General features: G+C 33.2%; 1 protein-coding gene across 2 annotated transcripts; it reads right to left on the bottom strand.

The window, feature by feature from the left end:
* Positions 1–8,474: 8,474 nt before the first annotated feature.
* On the bottom strand, positions 8,475–11,347 carry LOC110099524 (glycosyltransferase BC10). Of its 2 annotated transcripts, XM_028691752.1 has the most exons (3): positions 11,028–11,347; positions 10,655–10,948; positions 8,475–9,486 (listed from the first exon to the last, which is right to left on the bottom strand). In XM_028691752.1, the coding sequence occupies exons 2-3, from the start codon at positions 10,916–10,918 to the stop codon at positions 8,845–8,847; spliced, it is 906 nt and encodes a 301-aa protein (XP_028547585.1). In that variant the 5' UTR covers positions 10,919–10,948; positions 11,028–11,347; the 3' UTR covers positions 8,475–8,844. The 2 variants fall into 2 exon arrangements, with proteins under 2 accessions (XP_028547585.1, XP_028547584.1); XM_028691751.1 differs by having other exon boundaries at positions 10,655–11,347.
* Positions 11,348–12,722: the final 1,375 nt, after the last annotated feature.

Genomic DNA, 12,722 nt, shown 5'->3' with positions numbered 1-12,722 from the left:
TAGTTTAAATTGAAGATTTCCTTGAGTTCCACTAACATTGTGGGAGTTTTCTACTAAAGACTACAAGCACTGGCGATGTCTAAATCACAAGGTGACTTTTATCCCTGTAGTACTTATCGACGCTCACTCAAATTAAATCACAAATCATTGGACATGTATAAATCACAAAGTGACATTTACTCTCAGACATGCTCTATGTACTAAGGTAAGTTAAGGTTCACTCACAATCAATATGGGGATTCTAAGAGTCCATATTACACACGTGAATTTTTGCACTAGGGGGGGGGGGGGGGGCTATTTATGAAAATTAAGAAATTAACATGATCTGAATTTCAGCCAGGCCAGAATATTTGAATTGGCATAAATTATTAGGGATGAGCTAAAGGCAGCTGGGGTCAATCTAGGGTTTGAGGATGAATGTAGATGTCATTCTATGGCCTTAAACCCATTCCTCAAGGAAAGCTAGTTGGCGGGCTAAGGTGATAGAGGTTCTAGTATGTTCTTAGAGTCATAGGAAAACTTTATGGTAGAATAATTTAATTTAGAAAGTTTTCGTGGAATTTTTTAAAAGTGGTTTTTTTAAAGCTTAATTTTATTTGGGAAGTTTGATTTTAAATTTATATCTCAAAATCAAACGCCTCATTATAAGCAATATATTCCTCCTTGAAGGCAAAGATATTGTTCTCTAACGGGTTCAGATAATGAAACTAAAAGTTCTATCCTGATTGTACTAATTGAAATCATGAAAGAATTACATATAACCCAGAAGGGTCAAAATGAGATTCTATCAATATTCAACCACTATAGTATGGATGAGAGATCATTAATTTCATATTATAAATCACAATAGTGAATGATATATTTCTTCAAAGAAAGAAAACATCACTTTATGACAATAATGATCGTTGTTTACTCAATTTTCCCAAAGAAGACTAATTTGAATTTTAAAAATTAATTTTGAAAAGGTGGATGTGGATTCTAAATCTCTTACGAGTGCAAGCCCTCATAGTTAATTACATCATTGAAAATTGGAGTCTCTTACAAAAACTCTTGATTAAAATAATGATAAATTTTGTTTAGAGATTTCTAAGAGTGATGCCAAAAGGAATGAAACTAGAATTTCAAGTGGAATTAGAGCATGATTGAGCACTTATTTTAGGAATCAACGGATGAGAGGTAGGAGGCACTTTGGGATTTCTAAATAATTCATAAGTGCCCCAACCAAATCTAAGTGTTGGGTTTTTAATTTTGGATTGAGAGAAAATTTAATTTGAGTTGGTTGATTTATTAGAAATTTAGTATTACATTCCCTGAGATTGGTGTCTTATGATTCAAAATCTGTCATAGATCCTAAATCTAAATTTGGACACTAGAATACAGTAGCCGAAACCTAAATAATACAATGCAAAGTTTGAACTTACCCCAGCATAGATTAGGAAGCCAACTAATCACCTAGTTAATTTTAAATCCATTAGTCTGATTATTTTTTATGAAAGAGTGGTAGGGATATTTTTATTAAGGTTTTTGAGAGATGGGACTGACATCTAGAGCTTGTCCTAATTGATCCCTTGACTTATGTGGGTGAAAATGTTAAAGAGAAATGCAATTATAATTTTAGACTTAATTTTAAATTAATTTCTAATGTAATGCATGCTGATTGGCTCGATTGAAAGCTTAAAATTGGAATGAAATAGTTTTAAAAATGCTTAAAAATAGATTTTATCCTATAAATTGCATAAATTTCCCTTGATAGATCTGCACTCTCGTAGGTCAGGTGTTATGCTAAAACCCACAAGTAGGGAGGTGGCTAACAAAAGTAAGAGAATGATGCATAAAAAATATTTATGCAAACTCCCAATGGTCTTGAACTTACTTCTTAAAAGCGTTAGAAAATTTCTAAATTATCTAAAATTTTATTTTGATTTTAGAAGAAAAAATTTTGGCATACCCTCACAAGAAACCAAGCTAAAACAAAATCAAAACAAGCAAAAAAAAAAAAAAAAAAACTAAAAAAAGCATACAAGATTCTATCCACAAGTAAGGTAAATCAAACATCATTAAATATAATTAATTCATCAAAAAATAAAGTCTTTAGGCAATTGCCCCAATTATTACAACTCAGTTTTATAAAAAATAAAAGTATACGGGCACCACTAACCACAAACTCAAATTCTAATCCTAGGACAGACGCAAGTGAACTTTAAGTGGGATACTTTTCTACCTTCAGCTTCTCGATCTTATCCTCTTCAGGTTCCTTGGATCTGTAATGCCTGGATACCAAAATGAGAAAGAAAACTCTACCCCCAAAGGGGAGGTTATTCTTCTCACTTTGGGTAGTGGAGTGATCCAAAATTGAGCTTCCAAATGGAAAAGGACTACCCCCCTAAGGGGTATCCTTTCCTCTTCGGAATTCAATTTTGGGTCTAAGTATCTTAAAATTAAAGACCCTTTCACAAATCTTAACTTCGAATGAATTACATTGATATTAAAAAAAAATTTCTAGACTCTCCTGTAGGGTTATCCTAGCATTTAAAAGTAAAATAATCCCAAGAAGTTATATTAAAAAATTAAAATTACTTAATCTTATTATGCTTGGTCATTATCTTATTTATTTGGGGGCTAAGCAAGTTGAAGCACCTGTAGCATTTATAATGATTATTATTTTTTTAGCCCTGCATGAGCACGACTACCTATAAAAAATTTAGTGAGCATCCAAATCGATCCTAACATAAAAGTTAATTATCATCCATCACATCATCAATCCATAGAGTGTAGTAAAAGTAAATAAATATTTACATCAGACATTTTAATCACAACATGCAATGAAATTCTAAAAAAACTTAGCACACAATAGTAAAGTAAACACCTATCTAGCGAAGACTGAAGTTGTTTGTCCTAGTAAATAATCTAAAGTATGCGTACAAGGTAGTGTGGTTGGGGCAGGTCCTAAACTGGATTATTTGTGGAATTTTTCTATTGTTTACATTTATTAAAGGTCGAGGGAGAAAGTATGTTTGAAGTTAAATATTAATATTTTTAAGTTTTGATTAAGTTGTCTTTTAAGGGTTGTTTGATTGGATGAATTTAATTACTTAAAGATTAGAGGGTTAATAAAATTTAATTAACTTAATTAGTGGTTAATTTTAAAAGTTATGTTAATTTATATTTTTCATTAACCGGTTCATGGTGTTATGCCACCAGGCTCGAGGAACTAGTCCCTTTAGAACATGTAGCCCCGCAGCTTGGAGTAGTCTATCCTAAAAACCTTATTGATGTAGTTGAATTAAGAATTTTAGTTTGGTTAAATAACTAAGAATGATTTAATTTAAATTTTTACACCCCATTGAATTTATTCGTGGCATTGTGTCACCAAGCTCGAGGAAGTAGGCCTCATTAGGACACGTAGCCCTGTAGCCAGGAGTATTCCATCCTAAAAATTTCATCTTTAGAATATTTGTTGTGTATTAGAATGTTGATTGAGTGATTTCATTAATCCAATTAGAGTTTTCTTAAATTTTTATAGATCATTGATTTTTTTAGAATCATTGGAATTATTTTAATTGCATTAATTAAAGTTCAAAAAGTTGACTTTTTAAACTAAAGTTAATTTTGTAGGTTTCAAATTTTTAATAAATATTATAACTTATGATGAGTAGTTAGATTGTTAGTTTGCTTAATTTAAAGTTTTCTAAAAAAAAAGTTCTTATTTTTTGAAGTTTGACCCTTAAATTTGAACTATGGTTGACTAGGAAGTTGACTTTTGACTTTGACTTTATTTTGAAAGTTTGAAAATTTTAAAAAAATTGATATTTTATTAGAGTTGAATGTATTTGAGTTTGATTAAATTAGATATTTCTGGAATTAATTATGATTTTTAAGAGTTAGATATTTTTTTGGAATTTTTAAAATTGCCTTAATTAGGGGGACCTTTGATTTTAATCCAGATGAGCTCCAAACTTCTTGGACTAACCCCCAAAGGTAAAAAATGACCTAAAGAGAGGTTCTCAAGCATTTGGGGATTTTTTTGACATTTTTAAATATTTTTAATTAATTATCTATTTTCCTTAAAAATTAAATTAATATTATATTAGGGGTCTAATCATAGTGATTTTATTATTTCTAGATTGAGGGTTTAATTTTGAGAATTTTTAATATTTAATTTATAAATTTTGTATTTTATTTTCATTAATTATAAATTTTTAAAATTCTAGGACTAATTATGGGTTAACATAGGATTAATTAGATTCTAAGATTAATAATTTCTAAAATTAGCATGCTTCTAGCCTTGGATGGATAGTGTCACTATGTTTAAATGTTATGAGTCTTACTCCTATTGAATACCTGTCCAAACTTCTATAACTTCCCAAAAGTGACTAAAACCTTGTCGTTAATTTTGGTCATATATGTCACTAATTTAGGTGGGACCAAATCAATGTCACTCTAACATTTAACCCATACATGGCAATGCATAGACACAAGAACAATCATGTCCTTAAATCTAGGAGAGCCTAGGCTAAGTGCAAGTGTGTGCATTCTGTACATGCAAAGACTAATAATATAAACGATAGATAATTGGATTAGTGAACAATCAAGACATGATTGTTCACTAATCACCTCACCGCCAATCAATTCAATCAAGCTTAGCTTATGTTTATAATCCCAAAACTCATCTTGATGCTCTCAAGTATTAAAAATATATAATTTTAAAATTAAAGTTATTAAGAAAATAGCTCAAATTTTAATTTAAGATTAAAGAAAATTAAGGTAATTTCAAAATAACTTCAAAATAGTTTTTTTTATCCTTGAAAATTATTTAAGTCAAAAGTTAATTAAATATGCTGATGAGATGGCAGATTGGGGATGTACTTGAGCTGGTTGGATGTATTGAAGGGAGTTTGATGATTAGGGACTTATGGTTTGAGTGTATGGGAAGGAGTTTGAGCTATTTTGATCAAGTCTTAATATGTTGACTTGGTCAACTTAACTTGAGTTTGACCCATGTTGAATCAAAGAAGGTTCAAAGCATTGAATGGAATGTGCTTGAAGTCACTTGGAACAAATTGAATAAAAGGACATGTGGAGGATAATATTTGACTATGGGTTTGGGCTTGACTAAGTCAAACTCAATGTGATTTAAATTCAAACTCATTTGGGTTTGTTTGATTCACTCATTGAGATGAACTTGAGGGTTTAGAGATTTAGAGAGCTTGAATTGAATGGTTAAAGGGATTTTGAACCAAATAGGTCAAGTTTGAACAGATTTGGACTTAGTTGACCAAGTTAACTATTGAATGGGTCAATGGGTCCAATCAAATTCAAATCATTCGGGGATGTGTTCATAAGAAGTTTGATGAAATTTGAATGCATATGGGGTTTGATTCAGGGTTAAATAACTTAAGGGTTGGCTTGGTCAACCTAGGTTGACTTGATCAACCAGGTTGACCTAATGTCTAGATTTGGGTTGAATAAGTTTGAAATGTTATTTGAAGTCTAGTAGATATGTTTTCAAGGGTTAGAATGGTATAAATGGTCAAATTGATCATTTAGTCCCTTCAAGGGTCATTGAGTCAACATGGGTTGAATTGATCAACTAGGTTGACCTAGGGGCTAGGTCTGGGCTGAATAAGTTTGATTAGATATTTGGAGTTTATTGGAATGGGTTCCAAGGTTTGGATTGAAAATCTAAGTCTGAGCTGGATTTTGGGTTTGGATTGATTGAGTTTTGGAATATCCAAATCAATCACATTTAGATGAATGGTTAAGATTGATTGGATAAGATTAAGGTTTGATTTGAATATTAGATTGGACATTGACTGTAAGAAGGGTAGGAGTCTGGGGTGAGAATTGCATTTAAGGCTGGATTAGCTTTGATTGGAGTCTCTATGATTTACAAGTGGATAACCGTCAACCATAGGATCACTAGGCAGGAGTCCATACATGCCCTGATGACCTCATACAGAAATGAGGTCAAAAGAAAGGCCTGAATTTGATTTATTCCTTTTCATATGAATTCGGTTCAAACTATTCGGCTTACTTAAATTAGCCCAAATGGGTTGAGGTTTTTATGGCGATTAGGCTAGAAGATTAGGAGCCATTAGGTTAAGCTTGGGGAGGTTTCATTAGGGTGTGAATGATTTAAACATAAAAATATTATATTTGTCCTATGAGATATAATTTTTGTATTTTGACATAAACATGGTCAACTTGAGTTGTTTATGTGTTTTGACATAAGCATGGTCAACTTGATGTAGTAGATGAAGATGAGGAGGGAGAAGTTAAGAAGATTCTTGATGATGCATGTCTTTTTGTATGATGAAAATATAGGCCATCATTTAGAAGGCTAAGTGAATGTCATGAGGTGTATGGAAATGGCTTGGGTTGAGAATTTAGAAGGAGAAATATTTTCATTATGTATATTATGTGCAAAGAGAAAAGAAGCAGGTTGATTATAGATGAAAGTAGTGTAATAAATGTGACATCAAAACACATATACTTTTAGTTGCTAATCTTATGTAAGAACCTCATCCAAAATCATTTCATGTGGGTTGGGAAAATCATACTTTTTTACACATCACATGCCTAGTACTTATTAAGATGGAAAGTTATAAATATAATGCATAGCGGTGTGCTTCATATGGATATAACACATGAGCTTTAGTGATACATTGGTTTTTTAATCGGAATGCCATATAATTTGAAATAGAAAATATATTCCAATTCATCATAAAATTTGTAAATATTATTCTATCAACCCAACTGAAGAGATAATCCCAACCCTTGTAGACTAATCAACCACTCCAAATAAATTATACCTTGTCTTAATACACAACCCTATATTATATTTACAACATTGACATCAATAGAAGAAGAGTGCAATGATTTAACTGAGTATAGTTGGAATTCTTATTGCTAACAAAATAATCTATGACTATAAACTAAAGAAACTAATTCATATTGTTAACATACATTCACATTCATTTTCTAATTTACCATTCACTTTTGCAAAAGATTTTCAAAGCCTTTATGATAATGTTAGGAAACTATTAGAAGTGACAAACATAAAATATAGGGAAATTTACATACATACCACTTTATTTCATGCTATTTATATATCTAACACCCAAAATATTAATATTACACGTCTACCACCCATATACAACTTGTTTTTAATTTAGAGATAATTTATTGATTATAATCTTATCTGAGAGATATCATTCTACAAAATTTACAAAATTATAAACTAGGCTATATGTGTCATTTGAAATTATTAAAAAATTTGGCACAAATGCTTATGTTCTTGAACTGTAATAAAAATATTTATTAGTCCTATTTTAAATATAAGATTGCACTAGAACTTGTAGAGGACTATATAGATTTCAAATCTTTAGAGAGAAATTTTTAAGGCCTAGGAGAATTAATGTAGCTCAAGATGCCAATGTAAGAACAATTTGATCAACAACTAGAGTTTAAAACTAGAATTTAATAATAATTAAGCTCCCATGACAAGGAGCAAGACGAAGTCCATTAAGTAAAACTTATATTTTATTTTGTGTAATTATTATTGTTTAAGACAATGTATTTGTAATTTGCGGTTGCACATCATATAATTTAAAAATATGAATTTAACTTTTAAATTTTGAATTTCAAAGAGTCAAAATGTTAAAAATTTGAAGTTTAGGTTTTTAGTTAGTGAAGGAATGTGAAAATATTTATTTGAATAAAGGAAATCAAACAAATATTATTCATAAATGATTGGTCAGCCAAAAGAAATTGGAATGGGTGATTACTTGGTGTTTATCTCAGTCTCTTCTTACCACTCAAATAAAATTAGCTTTCGTACTACTTTTTAAAACAGCTTTTTAGTACAAAAATTTTAAATTCAAAAAATTTTTGTACTAAAAAGCTATTTTAGAAAGCAAAAAGAAAACCGTCCCAAATGAAGCCCAAGTATAATTCAATCACCAACATGGGGCCTAAACCTAGGCCAAATCGGCGAATTTTGTCTTTCTACCTCGTGCTAGTACTGATTAGTTATGAGGATGGGGTTCAACCTTACAGCACATTAGCCTTAAATATTCATATACTACCAACTGTTAGATGGACTCATGATCTGCACAAGAGTTCCTTCGTGTCCCTTCCACCCACCCTCTTTTCCGACTCAATTTCCACTTTCCATAACCATATTGCGTTGCTTATCTTATCGTCCGTGGCTTCGTCTGATTGTCCGTAAATTTTTCCGTTTATGATTTCAATCGGTGAAAAGTTAGTATTTTAATGTTTGTTTACGTCACTTTTTCAAAAGACCTTTTGGTATAACTTCGAAGTTTTGCTGATTTGAGAAGAAAAAAAATTATGCTTCTCGGTTGTAATACCTCCATTTAAGAATGAAAATAACATCGGGGGAAACCAAACGAAGCCTGTATGTTTCTGGTTACGAGCTGTAAACCCATTTTAATGGCATTGTTATAGTCCTCTTTGTTCTTCCCTTCATCATGGAAGACCGTATAATCGGAAAAATGATCAAACACATTGCAAACAGAATGTCTATTCGTACAATATCAGGGAAATAATGTTTTACTTTGTATTCAACCAAATATGGAATCGCCAATGCTGAGTATACACTTTCTGCACTGCTGTTGCTATAAATGTTAGCTCTGTCAAAGTATAACTCCTTCGATAACAAGAGACTGCTTGGGAGAAAAGATTTTTGGTGAATTTTCCACCAAACTTCCTATGACCGCCACCTCCTTCTCAAAAAAATAGGTAAAGCAGACAAGTTACTCTCCTCACCCAAGCACAATAGGAGGGCAAAAATGGAGCTCTGAAAGCCAAAGGCACTAGAATTCAAAATTTCATCCCTTCTGAAGTCATGTTTAGTAGAGGTTCTAATGCATTGGGAGCAAATTTTCTCGCAAAGAGATAGCAGAGAGTAGTTGGCTCATTGTTGTATGTGCAGATGGTTCCATTATTTCTAATTGATTGGATGAATTTCATTGTGATATTTTCTTTGCCATATGTGGCAGGGTGAGGCCCATCTCTTGACCAATCGACCCAAGTTACAGTCCGGTTAGCATTCAATTCTCCATGGAACATGTTCAAGTACGTCGGGATGTAATGCTCGTCCGGGTAGCAAGAGGGCTTGCAGTATCTTCTAAATATGGCATAGTAATTGTAATCTGCAACTATTTTCACAGCTAACTCCCGGTTAAGCTCGAACCACTGGGATCCTTTCCTCCACTTGCTGAGCTTGATATTAGGGTACATGTGACGGTTGTAACGACCACGTCCACGGGGCGAATCTTCATCGTAGGACTCGACAAAACTATGCTTGGAACTGATAAGGTACTTGTAGACTGTGGGAAAATCATAAACAGGGATGCAGCTTTCTGAGAGAAGAACAAACCGTTCATTGGAGAAATCCAATAAAGCATTGGCCAAAAGTCTCTTTTCTGAATCCACAAGTGAAATCGATCCCCATGAAACCTCCTATAAGTTAAAAGAAAGCATTTGAAAACCATTACCATCACAAAAATGCTCCCATTATAAAAATATTAATGAAAATCTTCAAATTTCAAATTTGTCCAAATCCTCAATGTGTCTGGTAATTTTATTTCTGAAAAGATGGATATATTGTGTTTTTAACTTTCAAGTGGGCAGAATAATCTGGAAAGATCAAATATAAGCTTATTCGTTGTTCTGAAAACAATGAAGTTGCACTTCAGCTTTGTTACCTCAACCTTGAATGATAATTCATTAGTACAATCATAAGCATAAACAGAGGTTCAATTCATTAGCATGAGCTTGTTCTTGAAGCGTAAAGGTAAACAACTGGCACTGCTCATTCTAAGTAACCTTTTTTTACATAAATGGCGGTAGTTACATGAGACTGGCAAAGGAGCTCAAACAAAAGAAAATATAAAATGAATTAGAATAAACAAATGCAGAAAGATCCACGTGACACAAGACAGACAAAAAAGTGCACTGCAATTTTGATATGATGTAATTGTGGTATGATTATATACAAAATTAAAAAAGGTATAGTGTTGTAAATGAATGCAAGAACTGAAAAAAAGATGGAAGAGATTAAAATATGGTTAACTTAACCCCAAATCTATTGCATTGTTTATCCCAACCAATTCATTTTATTTCCACGACAAGTTCAAGTATCATTAAAAGGGGACAAATGAGAAAAAATGTATTGGGTAAGCATTTAGGCCTCGTTTGAGATTGCTTAATTTCGTCTTTTCCATTTCGAAATGGCAAAACTTTTTTTTGGCTGTTATTTGTAAGTGCCACTTTAGAAGAAATGTTTTTTTAGAGAACTGTATTTTTGTACTGCTTTCAAAAGATTTATGATATAAACTTCTCCGTTAGAAAACTTCATTCTCTCAAACAATAGTTCTAAAACTACCTTTTAGAAAAAATACAGAATAACCAAACGAAGCCTTAGAGTTTCAGATGTGGGACTGCAGCCGCTTGTTAAAAAGGATTTATATTCTGAGCATAAAACTACATCCACACATAAAACCCTGAAGTTCTCATGGCGGTTTATAGGACAAACAAAACAATTAAAGTTCTCTGTTTTATGACTTCTTAATGAAAATCTAAAATTAAATGCAACACGTACACCAAGAATGAATTAGATAGAATGTACCTTACTAGGGATTTGGCGCTCATAGAATGCTGAAGTTTCTGAGACATTGAGCTTGTAGTTTGGAATAGAATGCACATAAACAGAGTAGAAGCGTTCATGTCCTCTAAAGAACCTATCCCAAAGGGGAGCAAACGGAAGCGGTCCACGTGTAAGGAACATGAAAGCCACCTTGGGCACTCTCTTGTATGGATATTCTTCAATCTTTGGCACCAAGGTTGCCCTCCAGAATAGCTCTTCATCAGTTAAATCATGAAAAAGATGCATGGGATGAACAAAACTCTTTATACTTAACCTCTGCATATCACAATTTGTAGTGAACATCTTCGTCGGAAAGAAAAGATCATTAGTTTGCGTAGTCAAGTATTGATTATACCGGGAAGTTACCGACAAGCCCAGAAAAGCTCCTCCCATGAATATCACCAAACCCCAGATTATTCTTAACAACCTAATCCTCCAATCCATCTTCGGCGACACAGAGTAGAAATCCCCGTGCTCCTCGCCCATCTTGCTCTTCGACACATTCATCTTTCTTCGATTTCAAAATCAACACTTCCGTGCGCCCAATAACAAATTGCGAATAATCATATACCACGGCGTTGATCAAAATCCCTTCCAACCCCGGTGAAATAACCTCTCCCAAAATCTAGGTTGAACAAACTCATCCAGAGCAATAAACATTTAAAAACCTAGAAAGCTGCAAATTGGAGCGAACTACCCATAAGGAAACGCATTTAATTAAAAGCCTCAAAATCCATAAATTGCTAAAATTAATGCATAATTGAATAAAATCCCAATCGATTAAGAAAGATCTGATTGGGAACAAACCTACGACGCAGATTGATTCCTTATTGTTCCCCCGAAGCGAACGGCTATTGTGCTTGATCACCGAATCAAAAAATCGAAAGTTTCAGTAACGATAGCGAAAGCGCCTGGCAGATAAAACTCTGGCAACTTTTCTGTCTCCCGCTATCCTCCCCACGACCTCACCGCTGATCCCTGAAGGGTGACATACGACGAAGGGGGAAGACAGGAGAGAGAAGAAATGGTTCTACGATGGCCCTGACATCCGTACAACTAATTTTAGTGCTCGCTGACGTGTCATGTTATTTTAAGTTATATATATATATGCGGGATTGCCATCGGGATTGCCGCCATTTGGCACTCGCCAATCTCAATAGACATGAGTGGGCCCATGCCTAATGGAGTGAGTGGTTAAGAATCTCGGTTAGGTGCTAAAACTATTTTTATCTTCCCATAATGGAAGGTCAGCCTCACGAAGGAGAAATTATTAGGTGCGAAATGCGGACGGAAGTATCGTCCGTATAAGCATTGGGTACCTAGTGGTATCCAGCAGTATCGAATGTGAGTACCGAGCTGGTTACCCACCAATGAGATGACGTGACACATTTTTATTGGTATCCGGACGCACTCCACACCTAATAATTTCTCTTTCTCACGAAGCCACACAAAAATTATTTTGTGCGCACATCCGACATAGAATCCAATATCAAGGTCAATTAGAATGCGTCACATTAATAGTATCTAGTCGTGATATCAAGCTATACTGAGTAGTATCGAGTCGGGTACCGAGTAAGAGCTAATGTGGAGCATTCTATTTGGTCTCAGGACGATATTTGGCATTCGAACAAAATAATTAATCAACCAGACGAAAGTACATATGCAAGCAACACAGCTAATTTTGATTGGTTGGTTATGTATATATAAATTTTGATTGGTTGGTTAGAAGCTTTATTATTAAATAAAATATTTTGAGTTTAAATCACATATATGTTATGTATATATAAATTTTTCTTAATTAATTGATTTAAAAGTACTTTAAAAAAAAACTTGTGCAACGATTACTCAGAAGTGAGTTGATGGCCTTTGGATTTAATTCAAGATTCGTGTGATTAGGGATGACCCCAGGTACCATGAATTGACCGAGCAACTGAAGTTTTTGTCGCATATTACGAGGAATGCACAACTGCCAAGTGGCCACGTTCATTTAGCAGATAAATTGATTTTTTTTTAGTTGAGAGTAATATCATTAATTAAAAATAATTTAAAA

The sequence above is a fragment of the Dendrobium catenatum genome, unplaced genomic scaffold (genome assembly GCF_001605985.2).
Source record: "Dendrobium catenatum unplaced genomic scaffold, ASM160598v2 original_scaffold_62511, whole genome shotgun sequence".
NCBI classification, from domain to species: Eukaryota; Viridiplantae; Streptophyta; class Magnoliopsida; order Asparagales; family Orchidaceae; genus Dendrobium; species Dendrobium catenatum.
The sequence above is the reverse complement of the archived record's forward strand: the minus strand, read 5'-3'. Positions and strand labels throughout refer to the sequence as shown.

What these genes read in the sequence shown, in the direction of transcription:
- LOC110099524 (XM_028691751.1), bottom strand. Translation starts at nt 11,179, where the DNA reads ATGAATGTGTCGAAGAGCAAGATGGGCGAGGAGCACGGGGATTTCTAC. An exon ending in AGCGCCAAATCCCTAGTAAG is followed by an intron (nt 9,487 to 10,654) that starts GTACATTCTATC and finishes TTTAACTTATAG; the next exon opens with GAGGTTTCATGGGGATCGAT.